The 26,988-nt window shown below is 50.3% G+C and overlaps 1 protein-coding gene and 1 long non-coding RNA gene across 2 annotated transcripts; one reads left to right on the top strand and one right to left on the bottom strand.

Moving 5' to 3' along the window:
- The first annotated feature begins 793 nt into the window (after nucleotides 1-793).
- Nucleotides 794-5,405, top strand: LOC122368257. Its single transcript, XR_006254206.1, has 2 exons — nucleotides 794-1,021; nucleotides 4,646-5,405. It is a non-coding gene; the product is annotated as an uncharacterized LOC122368257 (long non-coding RNA).
- LOC122368256 (interferon regulatory factor 2-binding protein-like B) lies at nucleotides 1,513-20,217 on the bottom strand. The gene is made up of 4 exons (XM_043342020.1): nucleotides 19,496-20,217; nucleotides 4,685-4,885; nucleotides 3,395-3,657; nucleotides 1,513-3,021 (listed from the first exon to the last, which is right to left on the bottom strand). The coding sequence occupies exons 1-4, from the start codon at nucleotides 20,154-20,156 to the stop codon at nucleotides 2,896-2,898; spliced, it is 1,251 nt and encodes a 416-aa protein (XP_043197955.1). The 5' UTR covers nucleotides 20,157-20,217; the 3' UTR covers nucleotides 1,513-2,895.
- Between the last annotated feature and the right edge of the window lie 6,771 nt (nucleotides 20,218-26,988).

The following is a 26,988-nucleotide window of genomic DNA, read 5'->3' on the forward strand; positions in this document are numbered from 1 at the left end:
AGATATTCTATAACCCCACAGTTGAAATATATAACCCCACCCCAAGTGAACCCGCGGCCCCAGCCCCAGGGCACTAGAGTCCTATGATCACGGGGCGCTGCTGGACGAAGAACCTTGGCTGGACCCAAGGCCCTAAATACAAGGTTGCACGGACTATTTTCTACTAAACCTACCAGAATATAGTTACACGGTTGGGTATTTTAATAACTCTTCAATCAAAACTTCTTTATTATTTCCTCGTTATCATTTATAAGCAATTTTATAAGTTGACTTTCAATTTGCTTGCCTTTTACTGGCAAAATAACTTTCTAGTATTGGGTCAACATAGTTGTGTAGCAGTAGGAACCATATCTGGCAAAACCCCAATGCCTTCATACAGCAGAAAAGCAACCACCAGGTGTCGCCACAGTCGCCACTTGGTCGCCACACAGATGTCGCGCGCGTCGCCAATTGCCACACTACCGGTTTCCATAAGGACGCATATGTACGGATATGTATAGGAAAGTCGCCCTTAAGGATTACGCTTACATCTTTTGCTTATGAGGTCGGTGGTTGGAAATTGGGAGGGGCTCAGCTATTTTCGACCACGGATATGGCTTTATCACATGATGAGGAACATGCTGATAAGCGTTTTATATGTCATAACAGCACAAAAGTATTTTTAATCATTTTTCAAAAATAGCCGTTCTGCCGTATCTTTCAGTGCAAGGTGCCGTCGGTCATCCCCGACGTTACGTCACGCCGGGGATTGCCAGATTTTCCTACTAGACTTCGACGCCCCCTGGCTGGACCCATCGAATTCGAGACGAAACAGTCATTTTGTCGTCATATGCGATTCTGTTATCCTGATAGTAGGTATCTATGAGTTGACCGTGGATCCGTGCTGAATTGAATTTGGTGACCTTATGGGACCTCGGCGACCTTGGAAGATACCTATGATTGCCTATATCATAATGGCCGTCCGCGTTATGAAGATGGAATGGCTGCAATTAGCAATACCTACCTAGGCGAAAACGCTCAGGTACGTACATACAAGTGCATTATGGAGGTATAGTTCTGTTCTGGCACGGGTCGTGGTGCCCGTGCAAGTGGCGAGCCAAATACTGTGGTATTTTACATTTGATTTTATTCGTAAATAAGCAGTAGAAATATCAAGTTTTCGGATGCACTGCTTCCAGTTACTTAGCAGATGTGGATGTCACATGTGATCTGGACTGACGGAATCACCGCGGCATCTCCAGTATCGAGTGGCTGTATCAAGCAGATTCACTCATATTGGTTCTGACAGCATATCGCTTAGGTAAAACGAGTCTCCCAATAAAGTGTTCGAAAATCTCTCGGCACACCGTTAGATGAACATTTTACAATAGCAGGGCTTCTTTGTAGAAAATAAATCGCTGTCCTAACGACCTGGACCGTCGCTTCGATCTTTACAACGGTGTTTCGCGACGTTGTTATTGTAGGATGTAGACGTAGAGCCAAATATAAAGCACTCCACAGTCACAAAAAAAGCTTTGAGAAAAGTACCATTTCTTACAATGAAAAAACAACACTGGGATGCTTGCCACCTAATGCGTTGACATTAGTTATGGTTAGTCAGAGACATAGCACAGGGCCGTTTGCCTGCTAACCGTTTTAGCGTCAGGCTCCTGGTTCAACCACATCGCTTCAACCATTTCGGTCAACCTTACAGCCGCTTACTTGCAGTAAGTACCACGGACCATAGGCCAGATGAGGACGTCATCAGACAAGTAGGTAGGCGGTTTTAGTGCAACTGTCCCGCTCCTCCACTATGGCTGTCACCAGGAATAACCGCATACCAGCAACATCATCACACGCAGGTGCCTTCAGCGTGTTCAAGGTGTTCAACCAGATGCATCGTGTCGCGCTCAGAGGTGCAAATTTATGGCCAGTTCCGGCCTGCCCTTACGACAAACAATAGCACGCTTACATCGTACCCACAATCGGTCTCCTGAAGAACTACTCCACGACCTACACGACACAATGAGTGAAGAACAATGAAACCAGCGGCGCCGAGATCAGCAGCTGCTGATGCTGCAGCTCTCTGGTCCAAGGAAGCGAGATTAAACACGCGCGACAGTGAGCGGGGGTCCACCAGCGCTTGATGCAAGGACAGAACCGCACTATCGCGGTGTGCGATTCTACAACCGCCACTCAGGCTCGCCGGCTCCCGATGAAGCCACTAACAGGAGACCCTGATGGCTCGGACAAATACTGCGCCAAAATGGCGAGCTTGAGAGACAACCTACCGCGAGTAACAGAGTTCCTATCAAGACAACATGTATCGTACAGCTTAACTGACTAGGAATCCGCCACCAATAAAATGACGAGTGCTCCTAGGACAATCAAAAACATAATGCACCTGAAACGCCAGAAGAAGTTGCGTTGCTTCACGAGCACATATTCTCTGGTCTGTCTACACACAACTCACAATTGAACTCTTTTCTGTACACCAGAAGTAGAAGTACGGGTCAACACCACACCACCTGATGTCCAGCTCAAACGGAATGAGACACACCGGTGCCACGACAGTGCTCGAAAAGGCGCCACTTTATTCCAGGGCGACAAGTAAGTCCTATCCGATTACCCGGTCACTTGAGGTTCTGTCCGGAAATTCGGTCAGTTGAGGTTCTGTCCAAAAATTCGGTCAGTTGAGGTTTTGTCCGTAAATTCGGCCAGCTAGAGGTTATGTCTGGACACATGCCCTTCGGTAGATGTAGTGTCCGGTCAATCCGACCATTGAGGTCGTGTCAAAACATCCATCTGGCTTGAAGTTCTCTGCGAACACCCTCTTCGTCTGTCTGCAGGGTTGCTGAGTTGAACCTCGCACTGAGAACAGGAATGAAGCGTGTCTGTTGGCGGTGCCACCGGTCCTCACGGGTCCCGCTCTTTCTTCACGGTGACTTCCTCTCCCAGAATGGTGGTGATCTCATTGTGCATGAACGCCCACGGCACGTTGGAGTCCTGCAGCGGACATTTTTCGCCGCTGGGGCAGTACACCTGAAAAGCAAACACACCAACGTCAAGTTAGGGCAATGGCCGCCAGGTTTCACAGTGTCTAAACACTCGTTTGAAACTTCAAATCGACATGTCTATCAAAAGGCTGGAGCGAATCGTTTGCGTTAAAATTTAAGCGTCAGAGCCTGAGTTAGTCATAGAGGCTACGACTGTAGCCTCTTCGGAAAGAATAGGACCAGGAACACGACTGTAGTCACTCTACAGAAGAAAAGATATGACTAGGAACACTCCATTTCGCTAGTATATCGCACATCCGTTAATTAAATCGCAGACCAACTCAAGATGGACCAACTTCCGCAATGCACACCGTCTCCATGCGGCATGCTCACCAGGAGGGGTCAAGAACCGGGCTCACCTCGGTGTGTGAGCCCTGCCGCTTGATGCTCTCTCTGCTGCAGGGGAAGCAGAACTTGTGGTGGCCCTTGGAGGGGCACTGCACGAAGTGGGTGTCCTCCAGCCGCTCCTGGCAAAGGGTGCACTTGAGCAGCGCGTTGGGCACCGGGTCGGTGACGGTCGATGTGGCCACGCCCTGTTCGGCGGGACCGCCCTCAGCGGGGCCTGGCCGGGGCCCCGAGACACGTCGTCCCGCCGCCGCTGCCGCCGTGCCCGCGCCGCCTCCTGAGAACACAGACACGACAGAGGTCAGCACCATCGGGGCAGTGCGCCGCAGCTCACAGTCAACAGAATCCAATCAACGGAACGAACAGCGAACAGAAGGAAATCGCAAGCTGCTTTGGGAAGAGGCAGGCGTCGTTGTCGTTTAGGGAACATATCTGCCATTGCTCAGTTTTGTGCCACTCACGCCAGGATTGCAAAGTTAAAGCTGACGTGAGATTCCGATGTGGGTAAACATTGACACATTGTATATCGCACACACGTGCGTCAAATAGTCCCTGCCCCCAGCTCGAGACACGTGCCAGCCTCACAATGAGATCATGCGCTCGTCACCCTGCATCCCGATGTCAAATCACCAACGTCTACCCTGCAGAATGGGCCGGGGGATACCGGTATAGTGCATCGTCAGAGGAATTTTCAAACACACACATACAGCGGACCCCACTGCCAAGTGCCAACCCAAACAAACAGACTCGGGCTCGGCCCAAGGTAAGACCCAGCATCGACGTGCTATAAGCGCCCGACCCCACACCAGGCCTGTACGTTCATCTGAGCTGCAGCAAAGCTTTTACCATCCGCCTGGATAACTATTCATTTATTTATTTATTTATTTATTTATTTATTTTCACATTATAACCGTCCGTTCCATCCTGGGATGACTATTCTCGGCAGTCGTGTCAATATGGCAGAGATAGGGTTCTCACATCACACAGACACATACACGCACACGAAGGATACCAACATGTGCCATACGGTGCAACCGATAAAATAACACATCACATATACGTTTCGAAATCCTAATTATCACCATACTGCTCCCTGAGCAGCCGCGCGCGGTACTCCTTCTGATGGAAAGCAGGACGGATAGCGGGTCTGCGTCACCGATACCATGAGTTAGCAACAAACTTTGAAACAGTCTCCACTGAGACCTTAACCCGAGGCTTCTCCACTTCCGCCCCCGATTCATGACCCCGAGTGCCCCGTTCGGCAGGGGGACCTCATCCAGGCGTGAAAACACCGCGAGGCTGACCTGGACTGGGCGAGTGCGGCGATCCTCTGGAGGCGGACCGAGGTGGTGCCGAGCCGGGACTGGCGCGCGGAGAGCCGGCAGACAGGTCCTGGAGAGCGGCCATCGGCGAGGCGCGAGCACCGCCCGCCGGTGAGGCGCGTGAGACGGCGATGGCCGCGCCGGCGGCCGATACCGCCAGTGTTCCGTTCGCGGCTACCATCACTGTAGGGAGACACGGGCAGGGGTCAGGTCAGTGGCGGCGCAGACAGTGTGTAACGTTTGAAACGTCATTGGGGGCACACGGACAGCGGTGGTCAGTGGCGGCGGCAGACAGTGTGTAACGTTTGAAACGTCATTGGGGGCACACGGACAGCGGTGGTCAGTGGCGGCGGCAGACAGTGTGTAACGTTTGAAACGTCATTGGGGGCACACGGACAGCGGTGGTCAGTGGCGGCGGCAGACAGTGTGTAACGTTTGAAACGTCATTGGGGGCACACGGACAGCGGTGGTCAGTGATCGGTGGCGGGCAGACAAACGCCACAATAGGTACAGGTAGCTCGTTTGCCTGCAAAACACATTAATGCATAACATACCTACATCATACATGTATGTGAATTGTGATCGTGAGCTTCATAAATCGTGACTGGCAATTCTTGCCACGAATGCGCCAGTCAATAGCGTCATTTGCTAACGCGCAAGTCGCAAGCTGATGATCGAATGAATAAATGACAATGCAAGCGTATTGCAAGTTATAAACCATAACCGTGTAATGCATCCTATCGCGGGATAAAAAAAAAAACGGAAAAGGTGCCAGAACACATGTAGCCTATATCACACTACTTTCCTCTTACTGGCTTGTATTGGAAGTGCCTTTCAACAACAAAACCAGATCAGTATGTGTCTTATTGCAAGCGTGGTGATTTGCTATGGTGATTGGCTGACATATGATCGCCGACGGGGCCTTCTCTCAGTCGAAGCCGCGATACCTTTCAAACAGTATCCATAGAGACATTCGTGCAAATATGAAGTCGGCCAGTCTCCGCTGACCGGAAATAACACTGTGACAGCCGGGTCCCCACCTCAGCCCGTTCCCAGCATGACCAGCCGGCGCGCTCCCACCGCTCGCTCCGCGCCGGCGGCCGTGCGTGCCGCGCGCCACGCTCGCGTGACGCCGTCACGTCCGTCACGCCGGCGGCGGCGGCTCGTGACGTCGCTCGTCACCCGCCGACCTTGGCTGCGGCCGTCGAGCGTGACGCTGGGCTGCCGAGTGTAGCCGCCACTCTGGGCAGGATGGGGCTACTCGTCCGGCCACGAGGTGATAAGCTCAATGTCCCATCGTGTCCTCAGGTTTTTCCATTCTATTGCACCGCGGTGGCCGTCCCAATTCCAAGTTCTGACGATTCGCATTTCATCGCCACGACTTTTAGACAATTAATTTACCTAATAATCCGATAGTCGTGAAACCTGCGTCTTCGGTCTTGTATCTCCGAGATCTAAAACACGCAGGCACATACCGTATTACCCAGTCTCTAGCGATTGACGTCTGCCTTTTTATACCGTGGCGCCGCACCCTCCCCATTCCCCCGCGGTGGGGTTTGGGGCGTGTCCCGCGGGTGTCGTTTGCTCCCTGGCTAACCGGGCGGCCGATGCCCTGTCACGTGCACCCACCGCCGGCAGACGGCCGTCAGGCACGCCCGTCGGCTCGCTGACCAGAGGCACGTAGCTCGCTGATTGGCTGCGTGACCGGGGAGCCCGCCGACAGCGCCGTCAGCCCGCGGGGACGTAAGGGGACCCGTCGGTACCCTCTGGGCAGCCGGGACCCTAGCGGAAACACTTGAGGACCTCGCGGACACGCACAGGCGGGCGAAGGCACCGTGACGCCGTCCTGACAAGGGGGATGAGAGATATGATATTCGACCGTTGTATTTGGCATAGCTACCTAAATACATCAAAGCACACATTCAGAGAACTGTCTCCAAACAACAATGTTCTGTAGGTATTTGGTTTACCTTAAGACAGCTATCTGCTATTTGAAGTGTGAACCGTCCGACTCCGGCGTCTACACAGTACACACATGGTAGGTACGCAAAGTACACATGATCGTTCAGTCCAGAGTCCAAGTCCATGACCCACAGTTCACAGTCTACGTCCATAACCGCTCACGGGGCGATAGCACCGTCTGGTCCGGGACCCCACTGGGTTGGTCAGGGAATATGCTCTGTCGACAGCATATTTACGTCTGGACAACGAGTTGCGTTGGAGAGGCCGGAAATAGTGGCGATTTCAGGACCGCAAGAATGGACCGCCATTGGAATGATTCTTTTTTAAACCGTGCACTGTTTTCGGCCGGAATTTAATAGTTACTACAAAATATTTTCTAATTACGTTTCCACCAAGAATGAATGCCATCAGGGCTAAATTTTTACTACTTTTGCATTTTGTCAAGAAGCATATAGTGCTGTTATATTGCAGTTTTTGCGCGTTTGTTATAAAATATGAAGCGAATAAGCGTCAGTGTTATTCATCAGTGCCAGAATTGAGGAGAAGATGTGGTAATTGCTCTTGTCCATCCACTAGAAGTTATTAAATATTTTGCTTTGTGTATTCCAAAAGGAGTGGGAACTATTTTACTTGTGCCTTCATGTCAGAATTGAAGGTGGATCATTAAATTTTCAAGGCAGTTTATAAACAAGCATTTGGTCTTTCTCGTATATAAGCAGTGGCTAAGAAGAAAAGGTTGATCAATCCTGAAGTTCAGTCATCGTACCTCAACTTGGCAGCAAGATCCCCAAGGACAGAGGTTATATTGTATACCTGTCCTGTAAATCAAAGCATTTTTGTGCCTACAAAGGCTTAAGCTATTTGTGGTGTCAGTGTGTTCGGAGTGAGGCTATATGGCCGTTTTTGTTGTATGTTTATGTGGAGATTGAATATAACTGTGACCCTTTGCTTGTTTGTATACTTACTATGGTCAAACAGGGAACAGCACATTCACATAACATACTCACCTAGCACCTAACTCATTGCTGTACCCTGCAGGATCTGCACTTGTTCATGTCTCGAGCATTAACAAAGCACTAAAGTAGCTTAGTAATCATTTCCCACATTTTCTGAGCATCTAACATGACATACAGCAGTGCAGAGCAGCTTCAGAGAAGAAACACTTTCAATGCACAGACTCACACCAGCCACCCAATGAGCCAGTTCCTCAGTTGACTGTTTCCCTGGATGCAGCTTGGCAAGGTGAGCTAACTATAGGCAAGTTGAAGGTTAGCAGGTAAGATTGAGTTAGGGTGAGTACCTACCTATAACTGGGTGCTTCTGCTATGCAGGTCTTGGGTAAGGCTGCAAATATTTGTGATGATTGAGGTTAGGTCAGCTGTCAGGTTATATTCAGGTATGCTCATTGCTCAGGTCACATTTTTTTGGACACTTCGCAAATTAAAAAACTAGCATAACCTAATCTAAGCTAACTCGACTAAACCTACACAACTGCTGACTATAGGAACTAAGCACCTACCTACTTGTGCCTACATCTCATACCATGTCAAAACTCAAAGTAGAGTTCCTTGGTGGAAGATTACCCTCAGTACTTTTTATCCCAGCCCTGTGAAGAAAAGAAAACTAATGCTTCTAAGCTGTGAGTCACTGCTGGCCATCCACAGGAAGAAACGCTGAGACTGAGAGCTTTGCCATTGTATATTGGACCAACAATCATGAATCACTATCATGAATGACTATGAACACATCATATGATCACATCGTGGCATGGATTGTCACATTGACAATTTTATAACAATCCTTTTTTCAAGAAATACAGTAATGATTAACATCAAAATCAGCATTAAGTGGATTTGGTGATCCAAGCTTTCTCCTCCAGTTGCAGTAGCAATGAAATGATCGCATGTTTCATTTGCCAGACACTGAGTAGGATGCACATTACAATCTGCACAGCATCTAAGCATAGTAAAGCTGCCAAAGTCCATTCATTCTAGATTTTTAACTTGATAGTTAGCACTAATTTATCTTGCTGTTGTAAGTTATCATTCAATATTCATACCAATACATCAATATGCACTCATCAGTCAACATTTTCTGGCATGATCCTGCTCAGCGTGCTCTTCAGTATTGCTCCAGGATCTGCAATATTATAGCTTGTTTTCGGCCAATAAGCTCTTTTAATGTTACTTTTTTTGCTGATATATGAGCCCGATCAACTTGCGTTTATCAACCAAAATTTAATAACTTCAAGTTCAACTTGATATTGATATTGCTCAGGAGTCAGGACCTCTGTCAGCCTCCTGGATACTTCGGATTGTTTTCAGTCACATGCTTCTTAAATATGATATAAGTCAACCTTAATGGATCCAAAACATCCAACAAAACGACGTACAAGAGTACGGAAACCACCAGATAAACTTAAAAAGCGCCTTGGAACAGAGCCAAGTGGTCTTCCATTTGCTTGTTTACAATGATTGTAGTGCTGATGTATTTTTAGGACTCTGAAGGTCGGCTTATAAAAAAAAATGAAACGTTTTTACAAAAGTTGTAAGGCAAGTAATATTTATCTGAAAGAACTAAAATATTCAAAAGCCAAACACTATGAAATACATGAATCGGAACGAAAAAGTAACCCAAAAATCCAGCCTTATCACCGGCTCCTAAAACTGCAACAAAATCAGCACTTTTCCCCGCAACTCGTTGTCCAGACGTAAATATGCCTGTCGACAGACGACACCGTGTCAAAGATTCTTACAAATATGAAAAGCGATAATGTGAACACATATATTGCACAAACCGGTTTCGATATTAATTCAACAGTGTGCAAATATATAAATAAAACACACAAAATACAAAACGTTTATTTTTGTATTTTAAAATAAACGTTTTTATTTTAAACGTATTTGTTTATTTTAATATTTAGGTATCTATTTTATTAAATAAATAAAAATATTTTATTTATTTCATTTAAAATAAACGTTTTTATTTTAAAATAAAAACGTTTATTTTTGAAATAAAAACGTTGAAAAACGTTTTTTTAACGTTTAAAAGACAAATTTTGCATTTTGTGTTTTATTTATATATTTGCACACTGATGAAGTAATAGGTATCGAAACCGGTTTGTGCAATATAGGTATGTGTTCACATTATCGCTTTTCACAAACGTCAAACTGTCATACCACATTCTTACAGATAGCTGTGTCTACATGACTGTCCCCCGATATGGGTTGCGACTTGCGGACTCTGCGAGAAGGGAAATGCTACAATTTGGCATGCACGCACAATCAGAACGACAGTGCCACAGGGTTATTTTGAAAGATCAGGAAAATGGCCTTAGGCATGAGCACTGAGCAAGGCACATTGATTGAGAGTGAGTGATCAGTGAGTGAGTGAGTGAGTGAGTGAGTGAGTGACCACTGGCGGATCCAGTTAAGAGGGCAAACCATAACAATAAATTGTTTCTTTCCATGCACCGTCCTAAGCGTAATGCTAAATTTATGCCGTTTGGGAGGGGCAATTACCCTATTTGCCCTCCCCTGGATCCGCCACTGTGAGTGAGTGAGTGAGTGAGTGAGTGAGTGAGTAAGTGAGTGAGTGGGTGGGTGGGTGAGAAGTGACAGTGGGCGAGCGAGACAGAGAAATGCCGACGCTTTGTTCATGCCAGTTGCCAACCGCTTGCTGGACGAAAATGCCTTTTCATCCAGCGAGTGGTGAGGAATCAAACAACACAAAAAAACTTATTTGACCGAGACTTTGCGTAGGACGTCCGTCGTGCAGCTAAGAGGCACTTGTAAGTTGTAAGATAGGATCATATGCCACAGCCTGCATGTGTATGCGCTATAGAACTCGACGCACTCCGTACTAGTTATGTCACGGCTCTGTACCATTTCCAGGACGGATGGGAAATGACGTACCGGCGATGTCTCTTTGTATGTGCCGGGCCATTCCCAGCTGAGGACGGACGAACCATGTGAGTCACGCGAGGCGCGAGAGGCGCCGGCCGGCTGACCCTCCCCCTCCCCTCCCCTGGACCGTATCGACCGGCCCCACAGCTGGCGGCTCGCCAAGGCCACGTGACGTCACGTCTGGCACGCTGCCAGAGCGGCTCTGCGCGCCGCCGTCGGCGCGTAGCGGTTGTGGGCGACCGGTCCGGCCGGCCGGCCGGCGCGCCGCCAGAGGGGGTGCGCACTGCACAACAAGCAGCCCCCAGCCCCGACGGAGGGGGGTGGGGGACCGGAACTGGGCGCCGATCAATAGACCGTCTGCGCGGCCGGCCGCCAGCATAGCCCCGCGCACATGGCCCGCCACCGGTGTCGAGGACAAGGTGGCCCAGCCCCGGTCGATGGTCGCTCCTAGGTGTGCCCCCGAGCCCACTGGTCGATTACACGTGTGACATGACCTCCATGTCCGGGTGAAGCGCCAGTGCCTGCTCCTGCTCACAGTTCACATGAGCGTAAGCTGCACAACTAAGCTTATCTGTCAAATAATGACTGGTGAAATAGAGTCAAATTGCTGACAGATTTGGGAGATTTGGTGAGAATGTGTAAAAGTTATAACCACTCACACGCTCACGCTGGGCAGTAGCAGCCCAATGCGACGACGTCACATTAACATGATACCCGAGCCATGGATGCAGGCAAGCCAAGGTAGATTACTTCATCCATGCCCGAACCGTGGCTGGGGGTGGCAGCGGAGCGCGCTGGGCCGGTTCCCGCGCTTCTAGCGGCCGGTAGGCCGTTCTCGCGGTTCCCGCGGCCGGCGATCCGGTCCGCGCGGTGACGGCGGAGCGAGAGGAGCGCGACCGGTCGGACCGGAACCGGTCCCACCAGACCAGCCGGTCGGACCGGTCCCACCAGACCAGACCAGACCAGACCAGACCAGCCGGTCAGACCGCCGCGCCGCACAGTGACACTGCCCGAGCCGCGGGGTATACGCCCGGCCGGGAGAGTCAGTGGCGCTTCATAAACAAAGGAAATGACACGGAGCGTTCACAGGACAGAGCTCCACAGAGGCCGGAAGCAGACCCTCGACCTGGCGTCAGACCTAGTTCGACGGGTCCGGTCTACGTCACACAACACACAGAACATGCCCAGTGCACATATTTACACGCTGAGCGCTGGATTTAGAAAATATTCGATCATGTGTCCGTACGTAGCATATAAGTTCACGTGCCTATCTAGACGTTGGCCGCAGCATTAGCCTAAGAATAAAGTGGAGGAATGATCTCCCTATCTCCAGTTGCTTTTTTAGGGTTAATTCCGCATGCCTATCCGGCATCTGCAAATATTGTTAGTTCAATCACATAGGTAGCTAGAATCTAGGTACATTGGTAGGTATAAGGTGCAATTGCATTTAAATTTTCGGAGAATAGGATCCGACTCTCCAGAATGAGCGAAGAAAGCCTCTTTGAGGGCAACACCAGTGCTCAGTCAATGTTTTGATGCAGTTGAAACCGTTGTCCGACGATCACAAACCACGAATTGCGACATGAGCTATTGCCTCGACATGCAACGCCGGCACCGAAGCACGCGAGACGGGGCCGAATCCGGCAAAACACGCCGCTCGCGTGGTCGGGCCGGCCGGATAGCCACGCCGCCTGTCGGTTTTCCTTCAGATTGGTCCGGGCCGCTGCATGTCTCAGGCAGCCCGCACTCGGGCCCCACCGTGACCCGCCATGGACGGCGGCACACTATCCAATATTAAATCCCCGGAAAACGAGTCAGTCACGCAAATCTGACCACGTCTTTCTACCGGCCGGCCGAAAAACGCCTAGAAGTCATGCTGGATGACACGCGAGCGCGGCGCAGCGATCGGCATGCTCCGAGGGCGCGCCAAAAAAAGGGCGCGCGGGCGCGGAAGAGCGGACTCGGCGCACGCGAGATCGTTCCTGCCGAAGCCGACGAGCGCTCGGGAAATCGACAGCACGAGATGTGGAGCCGGCACGGCACGGCACGGCACGGCACAATATAGGCGGTCAGCGACTGACGCCTATAGGTACCGGTACCGCGGTCAGTAACTACTGTTCAGTGCACGGGGTCCTCTTCCGTTGGGAAAGCGAGCGGATAGCGTGAAAACTGCCATGCCTGCCTCAGTGTCTAGGAAAGTGGTAACTGCCTGGGGAAGCAATAACACTAAACATCAACGGCTGATTACAGCTGCAGTTTCAATTCATAAAGTTCATATACTTTATGTACCCTCATATAGTACCTAATTTTATTTAAATGTGCACAAGTTACATAACATGTTTGATCAGTTTACGGAAATGCGTGGGCTCACTGCAGATTTTAAGACTAACCCAAAGCGTTATTGGTCGTTTTTGAAGTGTGTTACTAACAAGTCTTCTATTTCGCCTGTGCTCCGTGCACCCGATGGTAACATTGTTAGTGACGATCTGGGCCGTGCGGAACTACTTAACAACGTGTTTGCTACGAAATTTACACAGCCGAATGTGACTGATTTGCCTGAAGCGCCTGAGTACGCTGTAGACAGACTGTCTCGACTTCATATATCCGAAGCTGCCGTTCGATCTGCCCTGAAAGCCGTTCCAGTAAACAAGGCTTGTGGCCCCGATGACATCAGTGCGCGCATCATTGTTGAATGAGCAGATGAGCTCGTTGTTCCCATCACCAAAATATGTAACGCCTCCGTAAGTTCGGGTGTCTTTCCGGAAAGATGGAAGCAGACAAACATTATTCCGATCCACAAAAAAGGAGACAAGAAGAATCCATCAAATTACCGGTCCGTGTCATTGCTTCCTCTCTTCGGAAAGATACTCGAACGCTTAGTCTACGATCAGTTATACCATCATGTTTCGCCGGCCCTGTGCAACGAGCAGCACGGTTTTATTCCTAGGCGGTCCTGTATTACTAACCTAACCGTTTATCTTAAGTCAGCGTGGGAGGCCATATCGGGCGGATATCAGACGGACACTATATATACAGACTATTCGGCAGCTTTTCAAAGTGTGAATCATTCCCTTCTAATTCACAAACTAAAACACTCCTTCAAATTGGAGGAGTTTGCTTTACAATGGTTCGTCTCATATCTGTCCGATAGGCGTCAGAGGGTCATCGTGAACGGAAAAACGTCCAAATGGACGGCAGTACTATCCGGTGTTCCCGAAGGATCCCTTTTGGCTCCGCTACTTTTTTCTTTGTTCATCAATGATTTACCGCGAGAAGTCGATTCCGGGTGCCTTCTGTACGCCGACGACGTCAAAATTTTTCGAAAAATTGTATCGCCATCTGACGGACTACTGCTCCAGCAGGACCTTGGTCGTCTGGCGGCCTGGTCCGTCAGATGGGGACTCACCCTAAACCCCAGCAAATGCAAATCGTTCACGATCACCCTCAGGCGCGCACCCGTCCGGACAGAGTATTTTATCAACGCCACTAAACTCGAGCATGTTGGAGAGATACGTGACCTGGGTATCATTTTAGACACCAAGCTTACATTTGCTGCTCATGTGAACAGCATTGTTAGCAGAGCAAACCGAAGCCTGGGCCTGCTGTTTCGATCCTTTCAAACAGGTGAGAAGGGAAGCAAATTTCATCGCAAGGCACTTTTGTGTGCTTACTTCTCCAGTGTACGCTCGATTTTAGAATATGGCAGTGTGATATGGGCGGGTGCGGCTGACACCCACACAGTGCGGGTCGACCGAGTGCAACACAAATTTCTAATATGGCTTTTATCAAACACGCACTCCGGACATTCCATTTCTCTGGATTACAGTGCTTTACTAAATCATTTCCGGATACAGTCATTGGCTTCACGTCGAATTCAGCATGATCTGATTTTCATCAGAAACGTGTTTCATGGGAGACACGACTGCTGCCACATATTAAACAGCTTTGCACTGCATATACCCACTCGGTCGACCCGCACACAGAAACTGTTTTATGAGCCCCGTGCACGCGTCAACACCGTGAAGCGGGGTTTATTCAACAGGGTACCATGTCTAGTCAATTCGTTTTTAAGCAGTGTTCCAGGGGCAGATTTTTTACCGATGCCACTGGGACTTTTAAATCTCATGTTTTGAAGTATATATCATCTTTTTAAAGTCATAGAGCCTTTTTACAAGCTCGTTTTTTTAGATTCATCTTAACTCACATATTGTTTGTGCATTATATTTTTTAGCTATATTTATCGTAATATTTACCTACTGTTTACTCTGCATTGTTTGCCCGTATATCATTGTTTATCATGTATAGTGTTAGTTTTACTTCGCCTGTCAGTGGGGGTCCGCCCTGTTGGTGATTACTTGAATAAATAAAAATAAATAAATAAATAAATACCGTCCTTGAAAGCTGGAAAACATTTATATTGCAGTCATCCGTTTATGTCGACCTGTCGCGTGTAAAATATTCCAGACGGAATGTGGCCAAGGTCGACGCTGGTCGTCGAACACGGTGGAAATATCCCTTGTTCCCTCATCCGAAACACCGCCTTTAAAATATTAACTTTTGATACCACACAGCACACATCGTGAATCACGATTCGTGACTTTTGAGTAGGTACCTATGCACGCCAGTATGCTGAAGCCAACTGTCTCATATAGATACCTACTACGGAATGCAGCTCAACCAAGGCCAGCAACACTGACGGGCCCGGAGGCCAACACCAGCCAACACTTTACTGGCATAACTGTCCACAGGCACTGTCCAGCAGGTATAACAGTCTACAGCATTATCTAACGTAGTGTCTGTCTATTTCAAACAACCTGCGGTTACTCAGGGCTGCGGAGTCGGAGTGGGAGTTGGAGTCCGTCGGAGTCGACAGTTCTGTCCGGAGTCGGAGTGGGAGTCGCCAAAATCTTTCCGACTCCGACTCTGCAGTCGGAATTAACGCTGCGTGGCTCATTGTCATGCACTGCACCTGTTTGATTGACGATACTGCGCTCGAAATTATATTTTGTCGAAAGAACTAAGAAGGTCATTTTGCTGTTTTGGACGACCGTTTTCGGCGAAAGAAGCAACACTGTGAATTCCTCAGAACCTGCTTTTTAATCCTGCATGTTATTTTTGATGCATATTTGCAACGCAAAGCCATGCAACGCACAAGGGATCGTTCCAGGCAAGATAAAAACATTTCCATTAAGAACTTCAATATCCTGATATGGATTTTAACCATACGGAGTCGAAGTCGGAGTTGGAGTCGGAGTCGGAGTCGATTTTTAAAGCCGGAGTCGGAGTCGGAGTCACCCTAAAATTCATCGACTCCGAAGCCCTGGTATTACTGGGCTGTTTGTGTCTGTATTACCGGACTGTTTAATTATGGTCTATAGACGGCCTTGGTTTATGGCTGTATCACCATACTGTTTGTGGTCACAATTCGCATCACCGGACAGTTTGTGGCTGCATTTCGGGACTGTTTGTGGCTGTATCACCATTCATCGGACGGTTTGCGACTGTATTACCGGAGGGTTTGTGTTGCATTACAGGAGTATTTGTGGTTGTATTATCGGACTGTTTGTGGCTGTATTACCGGAGTATTTCTGGCTGCTTCACCGGATTGTAATTGTATCACCAGACTGTTTGTGGTAGCTTTTTCACTCGACTGTTTGTGGTGGCTTTGCAGGGTGTTTGTAACCATTTCTGACTGGCTTTGTGGCTAGATTACCGGACTGCAGTGTTTATGGCTGCATCACCGGACTGTTCGTGGCTGTTAGTCCGGACTATTGTCTGTTTGCGGCTGAATACTGAATAGCCGGACTGTTGGCATCAGTATTATCAGACTGTAAGTGGCTGTTTCACCGGACTGTTTGTGTCTGTAACATCAAACATCTTTGGGGCTGTATCACGGGACTGATTGTGACCGCATCATCAGACTGCTTGTGACTGTATTTACTGGGGTGTTTGTGTTACATTTTAAGAGCGTTTGTGGTTGTGTCATCGGACTGTTTGTAGTTGTATCACCGATCTGTTTGTGTCAGCAACACCGGACAGTTTATGACGATTTCTGACTAGCCTTGCGGCGACTCATTCACCTGTTTGTAGCTGTTTTACCGAACTGATTGTATTGTATCTGTTTCACCGGATCAGGATAGTTTGTGGTCGCATCATCGGACTGTTTGTGGCTGTAAAATCGAACTGTTTGTGGCTGTGTTTCTGACCAGGGGCGTAGGCAGGGGGGGGCCACTGGGCCATGGCCCCCCCCCCCCTTGGGCGCCGAAGGCGCCCTTTGCGATTGGAGGGCGCCGAAGGCGCCCTCCAATCGCAAATCGATAGGCGTTATCACAAGTGTATTCGCGGCCATTGGGGCGACGTAAGAAAAGAAGAAACCAACTGGCCCCAAGAACTTTAAATTATCAGTTAGCATGCACCTTTTCCTTGATGTGTAGAGAATTTACCATTATTTGTTACAGAAAATTGCATTTAAAATCTTCCATTTATGCTTTTTTCATCGTTTGCGAAATATGTCCTTTTACTAAGCTAGAAACACTAATTAGAAATAGTTCCCGCATCATCAAGAACAATAGGGAAGGCTTGAAGTGAATAAAATAATTTAAACGGTTTTGTAATCTATGTGAAGGCACTTCTAAAATTGCCTGTAGAAATATTGAAGGCAAAAGTTCAACTTTTTCACAAGAAGGATGTCTATAAACCTATTTAACTTGTGACAACTCAGCCGGTATTTCGTCGCCTACAGCCCAGCTTTCCCTAGTGACCGATAGAGGCGCTGCTATCGATGTCCGCCCGTGCCGCCTAACGTGCAATTGTGATATAATCGAATCGAAAAACAATCGCGACTGGAGGGCGCCCTCCAATCGCGAATGTGTTTACAGAGAAAATACGGATGGAGGGCGCCCTCGGAGGACGCCCATTCCAAATACGCCCTCCAAATACGGTTGGAGGGCTCCCTCGGGCGCCCTCCAACCACATTTGTAGGCTGTAGCTCTCTAAGCGTAACGGTGGTCGCCTATGTAAGCCGCTGTCCTGTAAATAAGCGCCCTCTCACCCGAAGGCGCCCTCCTGTAGGTCGCCACCCTGCTACACATTGCCGCCCTTCTGCTGATCGGCGTCCTCATAATTATTGGCGCTCTCCTACCTATTGAGCCCTCATGTGAAATTTTGAAGGCCGCCTTTCTCCCTTTTGGCACCCTCTTGTTCAGTGCCGCCCTCCTACCTATTGGTTCCCTAGTCCTTCCTGTTGAATGTTAATCGGGGCCCTTCTCCTATTGGCGCCCTCGTGTAGATCGCCGCCCTCCTAACCACTGGCACCCTCCTGTTGATCACCGCCCTCCTATCCACTGGCACCTTCCTGTTGACCAGCGCCCTCCGCACAGACGCCCTCCTGTTCGTGTCATCCTCTTGAGCAAAGGCGCCCTCCTCACCATTGCCACCCCCATTTTAATCGTCACCCTTCCGCTCATTGGCGACTTCCAGTTGATGACCGCCCTCCCACCTATTGGCGACCTCTTGTTGGTCGCCACCCTCCTATTGGTGCTCTCCTGTTCCTCGCCACCCTCTTACCTGGTGGCGCCCTCCTGTTGATTGTTGATCGGCGCCCTCCTACCTATTGGTGCCCTCCTGTTGATCGCTGCCCTTCTATCCATTGGCGCCCTCCTGCTGCTCGCCAACTTCCTACCTATCGGTGCCCTACTGTCGAAACTCGGGATGTTGATCGGGGCTCTTCTACCTATTAGTGCCCTCCTGTGGATCGCAGCCCTTCTACCTATTGGCAACATCCGTTGATCGCTGCCCTCCTATCATTTATTTACTCCTTTGGCATGTTTTTCAACTTAGTCGTTCTATTGCACATAGTTGATGTCTTGCCTGTGAAAACTGCCACAAATGAACGTGCATTCAGCACAATGAATGAAGTATCTATACCTACCAAAACTATCTACGCTCTACGATGCATAAAACACGTCTTTGGTCTTAACGGATTGATCGTACTTTACGTGCATCATGGCATCTATATGGATTACGATTAAGTATTGTCAACAGGTTCGGGCGCAACAGCAGGCATCTGAAGTTTCGGTGATTGAAACTGGTTATGTGGGTACACTGTATGCATCTGTGAGAAGGCTATGAAGGCTGGTCTGAGGTAATTTGGATGATGTTTACGCATCTCGCGCTCCGGTATCAATCCGATACGGTGATCTGGTGCGTAGATATGCCACCGCCAATAAACTTTTATACATCGACACCCATGAGCCAAGCTTTCTGTACAGTTTGTGTGGCAGCGGCCCGACCAAACCTTAGGTATTTTTTACACCTTCAAATTTGGTAAAAGAGCGAGAGGAGCTTTGAACAGTGATCGTATAAAAGGCGTGCCTAAAAAGCGGAGGAAAAGGTTGTTTTAAAAAATTTCGCGCGCCTTCGGCGCAGCATTTCAAGAACACTTGACCTTTTGTGACCTGGAGTATAAAGAATACACACGATGCAAAATCAATGCAGCACGACCTATACGAGGTTACGCAAAAAAAAAAACTGGTGGCATGGTAAAAACGCCTCCCAACCCCCCAACCCCCACTGAGCGATTTTTTATCTCGCGACCGTATGGCGCCCTCCTTGGGTGAGGTGGCGCCCTCCAAACCCTTGGCCCCCCCCTTCGCGATTTTCTAAATACGCCGCTGTAATTCTGACTGTTTGTGGCTGCAGCACCTGTTTGTAGCTGCAGCACGGGGCTGCTTGTGGCTGTATCACTGGACTTGAGGCCGTATCATCACGGGATGTTTGCAGCAGTTTTACAGGAGTGTTTGTGACTACTTACCGGACTGTTTGTGACAGTTTCTGACCAGCCTCTGTAGTTGTACTACACGGCTGTTTGTGACTAGCACCGGACTATTTGTGACCGTTTCTGACCGGCCGGGCAGCGGCGACTCACCCGACTGTTTGTGGCTGGCGCTGTCGAGGCTGTAGACGCGCGCCGGCGGCTTCTCCTTGAAGCGCTGGTCGTACGGGTAGCCGGCGGCCGGCAGCGACTCGCCTCGTGTCAGCGGCGGCCGGTGGTGCGGCGCGCCGCCCTCCTCCAGCAGCGGCCGCTTGTGGTCGCTCTCCTCGGAGGGCCGCTCAGAGGGCCGCTTGTTGGGCGGCAGCGGCGGCCCCGGACGGCCGTGCGCCAGCTGGGAGGGGTGCGGCGGCAGCGGAGGGTGCGGCAGCCGCGGCGGCCCGGCCGGCTGGTGGTCGGCCACCAGCAGCGCTCCGCGTGCCCGCTCCGGCCGCAGCGTGTACGGTCCGGCGCCGGCAGACGGCGGGTGTGCGCCGCCGGCCGCCTCCAGATTCACGGCCATCACGCCGTTCTGCGCCTCGTGCGGGGCGCGAGCCGCCGCGTGTGGCTTGCTGTGCCGCACGTCCTGGAAGCCGTGCGCCCGCTTCTGGTTGCGCGCATTCTCCAACACTATCTCGATGCGGTCGGCGCCCTCGTAGTTGACGCAGCCACGGCAGACGGGCTCGCTGAAGTCGTGGATCATGGCCCACGGCATGCGGGGCAGGTCACACAGGTAGCACGACTGCCGGTGGCCGCGGCCATAGCCGGCCGAAGACATGGCTGTCACGTCCCAGCGCACGGCGGATCTGCGACACAACTCACGACACTCCAGCACAGCGACTGGCGGCGGTGAGGGACGCGCGGCGTGCGGCGGCCGCCCGGCCTCCCGCCCGGCGCGCCGGGCTGACGGCGCATGCGCGACATGCTTGGCCCGCTCTAACACAGATCATCGATCCTTTATAACGAATCGAGGCGCAGAACGAGTGCCGTTGCCGATAGCCGGCATATATCACCAAATTGAGATCTGGTATCGAAAGGTGACCATCTGTCATCCCACGATAATTGCCGACACCCGACTCTCCCACTGCCCCCGTCCAGGGCATATTTTAACAAATTTTTACTGCGTCCCAAAGTTGAGCAGAGGGCACGTGCTACCACTAAGGGCACAGGGCAAGGAACAGAGTAGGGCACTGAGGAGGGCAGAAAGTAGGGCACGGCAGGTTTCAGGGCATGGCACAGGACATTTTAGAGGGAATGGTTATGGTACAGGTCAGGGCACACAGCAGGGCACAAGTCAGGGAACCGGACAGGGCACAGGGCAGGGACGCAGTGGGTCAAATCAGCGGGGGCTATGTCCCAAGGCGAGGGGGCTGCGTCCCAGAATGGGACGCAGTAAGTGCCTTAAAATATGCCCTGCCCCCGTCGGCCCCGATGACGTAGGTAGGTATTTCTGGTATTTCTACAATTCCTATTTTCTAACTCCGATATCACTAAGTTTCTTAGCATTGGAAACACCGGCAGTTTGCGCAGCAGTAATTAACCCGCGGCCTGCACCAGATCGGTGCCCGTCGATTTCAGGTCCGGTCAAAGGTCAGGTCACCGGAGGTCCTCCGGTGACCTTGGTGACCTTGAAAGGTCAACTTTAAAATTACGCGTAATGCAGTCATTCTATGGCTCAGGAGTCAGGAACTACAAGGTCGATCGAAAACCCCACCAGTCGATTCGCAGCATGCGATTTCCTCTGCAGTTTCGAACATGGTGAGGAAACCTCAGGTGACCTCGGTGACCTCGAAAGATCAGCTTGATGCTTTCGGCTATTGTAGCCATTATATAAGACAGGAACTACTGGGCCGATCGAGACGAAAACACCATCAATCGATTCGCCGTATGCGGTTTCAGCAGTCGTTTCGACTAATCAGGTGACCTCAGGTGACTTCGGTGACCTTCGGAGGTCACATAACCGTTTTCGCATGGCAGCCTATAACTCAGGAACTACTGGGCCGATCGAGAAGAAAACACCACCAGTCGCATACAGCGCATCGTCTCGTGGTGTTTTCGTCTCGATCACGGTGCAGTAGTTCTTGAGCTATAGAATCACTGCAGTAGGCGAAAACGTCAAGTTGAACTTGCGAGGTCACCGACTTCACCTGAGTTCACCATACCTATCCGAAACGGCTAATGAAATCGCATACGGTGAATCGACAGGTGATGTTTTCATCTCAATCAGCCCAGTAGTTGCTGAGTTATACAATGGTTGCAATAGGCGAAAACGGCAAGTCGAAAACGGTCATATGACCTCCCAAGGTCACCGAGGTCACCTGACGTCACCATATTTGAAATGGCTGATTAGATCGCATACGGCGATGATCAACTGGTGGTTTTCATCTCGTTCGGTCCAGTATTTCCGGAGTTTCCTATAGAATGGCTGCCATTGGCGAAAACGTCAAGCTGACCTTTCGAGCTGTCACCGAGGTCACCTGTGACCTGAGGTCATCATATTCAATGGCCGATAAAATCGTCTACGCTGAATCGACTGGTGGTGTTTTCGTCTCGATCAGCCGAGTAATTCCTGAGATCATTAGCGTCGCCACGGGGGGGGGGCAAGCGGGGCAGCTTGCCCCCCCCCCCCCAACCTCGGACCGGGCACCCCTTGAGATCGATACAGATCCGATGAGATTTTGGAGTCGGGAAAAAATGGGGGTACCTTTCTGAGAATGCCTGTGAGGTCAGACTCGTTCAAGCCAGAGTCGGACTCGCAGTCGCCAACATCGTCAAGACGCCGACTCCAGACTCGGAAATGTCAATACCTACTGTGATTCATTTCATGTTCCTAGTTAGTTCTTTATTACATTTTATAGCTGATTTTCATAAGTTTTGAAATGCTGATACAAAATTTGCGTTCAAAGCGTGACACTAAATCTTCGGGCCTTTTTCAACTCTCGTCAAATGTCTGCGACAGACTCAAGTACCGTTCAAGTGCCACAGGGCTCATGACTGCTTGCATTTCACACAGGCTCCGAAGGAGCTCCACTGAGCTCTAAGAAGCCTTCGGAGGGCCCAAACCGGCCTCTGAGAGTCCCACTGGTGTTCATATTCTCTGAGAGCCCATACAGGGATCTTTGAGGACCTTACACATGCGTAGACCTCTGAAGGGCCACACGGATCTTTGAGGATAGGTACTTTCAAAAATTTCTGAGAACCTTAGGCCTCTGATGGCTCAGCCGAGCTTTTGAGGCGAGAGATTTTGCTGAGCCCAAGCCGGCAGTTTAGGGGTCACGACTCAGGTGTGCCTCAGAGGGTCCCAGCACATTTTTCTTATGTCCCTATGTTGGGTCCTTAGGGACTCGACACAGACCTCCAGGGTTCACACTGCTATTTGAGGGCTCCCTGCTCACCCTGGGCCTGGTCTCTTAGCGCCCGCCGCCCAAACTGGCTTCTGAGGGTCCCACATTGGGCTCGGAAAGCCCTAAAGCACCACATACACGTAACTATTTGGGGTGACCAACGCCGATCTTCAGGACCCTAAGCAGGCTTCTGAGAGCCCACACTGACCCTGAGTGGCCTAAAATGGTCTGAAAGTCCCAACCCTATCGCTAAAGGATCCCTTGCCGCTATGCCGTGCGAAAATTGGGTTCCGTTAAACATCTTTTCTTCGCGTTTGCAGCGCTTCCTTGCACACGAAAAACGAGAAACATTTTCTCTCACTGGAGCAAAGATGAATTACTTCCGATTCACACTTCCGACATTCACTCTCCGCCGAAAGCCCAACTTAGCTTCAATCGGCGGCTGGGATAAGCCCTATGAATTTCACGTAGAACCTCTGCATGCATGCGTGAATGAAGGTTTCAGCAAGGTGCTTCGATTAAACTGAGCGTTTTTAAAGGGAGATAATGAGCTTTCTTTTTTCTTAAATAAAAATTACTCGACATCTATACTATTTCTACTGTAGTTTCTATAAAATATGAAAATTTCCTAGCACATTTTCGTATGTGAAAAAGGTTTTTATTTTTGCAAAAAAAGAAGCAGTACTTGCAGTACTTGTAACACCCACGTCTGTATACTTAGCGAATTATTGACATTGACGTTCAGCGACAGATTCGCGGACCCCTAGGAATCCGCTGAAAATCCCTATATAGGGGTAACTTGGGGCGTAGAGTCGCGTGGTGCAATCCGTTAAACCCTACACCTAATACTTTTCCCGCTAGAGGGCAGCAAAGTTCCAGCGACAGATTCGCCGGACCCCTAGCAATCCGCTGAAAATCACTATATAGGGGTAACTTGGGGCTTAGAGTCGCGTGGTGCAATCCGTTAAACCCTACACCTAATACTTTTCCCGCTAGAGGGCAGCAAAGTTCCAGCGACAGATTCGCCGGACCCCTAGGATTCCGCTGAAAATCCCTACATAGGGGTAACATGGGGCGTAGAGTGGCGTGTTGCAATCCGTTAAACCCTACACCTAATACTTTTCCCGCTAGAGGGCAGCAAAGTTCCAGCGACAGATTCGCCGGACCCCTAGGAATCCGCTGAAAATCCCCATATAGGGGTAACTTGGGGCGTAGAGTCGCGTGGTGCAATCCGTTAAACCCTACACCTAATAATTTTCCCGCTAGAGGGCAGCAAAGTTCCAGCGACAGATTCGCCGGACCCCTAGGATTCCGCTGAAAATCACTACACAGGGGTAACTTGGGGCGTAGAGTCGCGTGGTGCAATCCGTTAAACCCTACACCTAATACTTTTCCCGCTAGAGGGCAGCAAAGTTCCAGCGACAGATTCGCCGGACTAGGATTCCGCTGAAATAGGGGTAACTTGGTCGCCGGACCCCTGGGATTCCGCTGAAAATCACTACATAGGGGTAACTTGGGGCGTAGAGTCGCGTGGTGCAATCCGTTAAACCCTAGACCTTATACTTTTGCCGCTAGAGGGCAGCAAAGTTCCAGCGACAGATTCGCCGGACCCCTAGGATTCCGCTGAAAATCCCTACATAGGAGTAACTTGGGGTGTAGAGTCGCGTGGTGCAATCCGTTAAACCATACACCAAATACTTTTCCCACTAGAGGGCAGCAAAGTACCAGCGACAGATTCGCCGGACCCCTAGGATTCCGCTGAAAATCCCTACATAGGGGTAACTTGGGGCTAGAGTCGCGTGGTGCAATCCGTTAAACCCTACACCTAATACTTTTCCCGCTAGAGGGCAGCAAAGGTCCAGCGACAGATTCGCCGGACCCCTAGGAATCCGCTGAAAATCCCTATATAGGGGTAACTTGGGGCGTAGAGTCGCGTGGTGCAATCCGTTAAACCCTACACCTAATAATTTTCCCGCTAGAGGGCAGCAAAGTTCCAGCGACAGATTCGCCGGACCACTAGGATATCGCTGAAATAGGGGTAACTTGGTCGCCGGACCCCTGGGATTCCGCTGAAAATCACTACATAGGGGTAACTTGAGGCGTAGAGTCGCGTGGTGCAATCCGTTAAACCCTACACCTTATACTTTTGCCGCTAGAGGGCAGCAAATTTCCAGCGACAGATTCGCCGGACCCCTAGGATTCCGCTGAAAATCCCTACATAGGGGTAACTTGGAGCGTAGAGTCGCGTGGTGCAATCCGTTAAACCCTACACCAAACACTTTTCCCGCTAGAGGGCAGCAAAGTTCCAGCGACAGATTCGCCGGACCCCTAGGATTCCGCTGAAAATCCCTACATAGGGGTAACTTGGGGCTAGAGTCGCGTGGTGCAATCCGTTAAACCCTACACCTAATACTTTTCCCGCTAGAGGGCAGCAAAGGTCCAGCGACAGATTCGCCGGACCCCTAGGATTCCGCTGAAAATCCTTACATAGAAGTAACTTGGGGCGTAGAGTCGCGTGGTGCAATCCGTTAAACCCTACACCTAATACTTTTCCCGCTAGAGGGCAGCAAAGTTCCAGCGACAGATTCGCCGGACCACTAGGATTCCGCTGAAATAGGGGTAACTTGGTCGCCGGACCCCTGGGATTCCGCTGAAAATCACTACATGGGGGTAACTTGGGGCGTAGAGTCGCGTGGTGCAATCCGTTAAACCCTAGACCTTATACTTTTGCCGCTAGAGGGCAGCAAAGTTCCAGCGACAGATTCGCCGGACCCCTAGGATTCCGCTGAAAATCCCTACATAGGAGTAACTTGGGGCGTAGAGTCGCGTGGTGCAATCCGTTAAACCATACACCAAATACTTTTCCCGCTAGAGGGCAGCAAAGTACCAGCGACAGATTCGCCGGACCCCTAGGATTCCGCTGAAAATCCCTACATAGGGGTAACTTGGGGCTAGAGTCGCGTGGTGCAATCCGTTAAACCCTACACCTAATACTTTTCCCGCTAGAGGGCAGCAAAGGTCCAGCGACAGATTCGCCGGACCCCTAGGAATCCGCTGAAAATCCCTATATAGGGGTAACTTGGGGCGTAGAGTCGCGAGGTGCAATCCGTTAAACCCTACACCTAATAATTTTCCCGCTAGAGGGCAGCAAAGTTCCAGCGACAGATTCGCCGGACCACTAGGATATCGCTGAAATAGGGGTAACTTGGTCGCCGGACCCCTGGGATTCCGCTGAAAATCACTACATAGGGGTAACTTGAGGCGTAGAGTCGCGTGGTGCAATCCGTTAAACCCTACACCTTATACTTTTGCCGCTAGAGGGCAGCAAATTTCCAGCGACAGATTCGCCGGACCCCTAGGATTCCGCTGAAAATCCCTACATAGGGGTAACTTGGAGCGTAGAGTCGCGTGGTGCAATCCGTTAAACCCTACACCAAACACTTTTCCCGCTAGAGGGCAGCAAAGTTCCAGCGACAGATTCGCCGGACCCCTAGGATTCCGCTGAAAATCCCTACATAGGGGTAACTTGGGGCTAGAGTCGCGTGGTGCAATCCGTTAAACCCTACACCTAATACTTTTCCCGCTAGAGGGCAGCAAAGGTCCAGCGACAGATTCGCCGGACCCCTAGGATTCCGCTGAAAATCCCTACATAGAAGTAACTTGGGGCGTAGAGTCGCGTGGTGCAATCCGTTAAACCCTACACCTTATACTTTTCCCGCTAGAGGGCAGCAAAGTTCCAGCGATAGATTCGCCGGACCCCTAGGATTCCGCTGAAATAGGGGTAACTTGGTCGCCGGCCCCTAAGATTCCGTTGAAAATCCCTACATAGAGGTAACTTGGGGCGTAGAGTCGCGTGGTGCAATCCGTTAAACCCTACACCTAATACTTTTCCCGCTAGAGGGCAGCAAAGTTCCAGCGACAGATTCGGCGGACCCCTAGGAATCCGCTGAAAATCCCTTTATAGGGGTAACTTGGGGCGTAGAGTCGCGTGGTGCAATCCGTTACACCCAACACCTAATACTTTTCCCGCTGGAGGGCAGCAAAGTTTCTGCGACAGATTCGCCGGACCCCTAGGAATCCGCTGAAAATCCCTATATAGGGGTAACTTGGGGCGTAGAGTCGCGTGGTGCAATCCGTTAAACCCTACCCCTAATATTTTTCCCGCTAGAGGGCAGCAAAGTTCCAGCGACAGATTCGCCGGACCTCTAGGAATCCACTGAAAATCCCTATCTAGGGGTAACTTGGGGCGTAGAGTCGCGTAGTGCA

This window comes from Amphibalanus amphitrite, unplaced genomic scaffold, assembly GCF_019059575.1.
Source record: "Amphibalanus amphitrite isolate SeventyFive unplaced genomic scaffold, NRLGWU_Aamphi_draft 000934F_arrow, whole genome shotgun sequence".
NCBI lineage: Eukaryota > Metazoa > Arthropoda > Thecostraca > Balanomorpha > Balanidae > Amphibalanus > Amphibalanus amphitrite.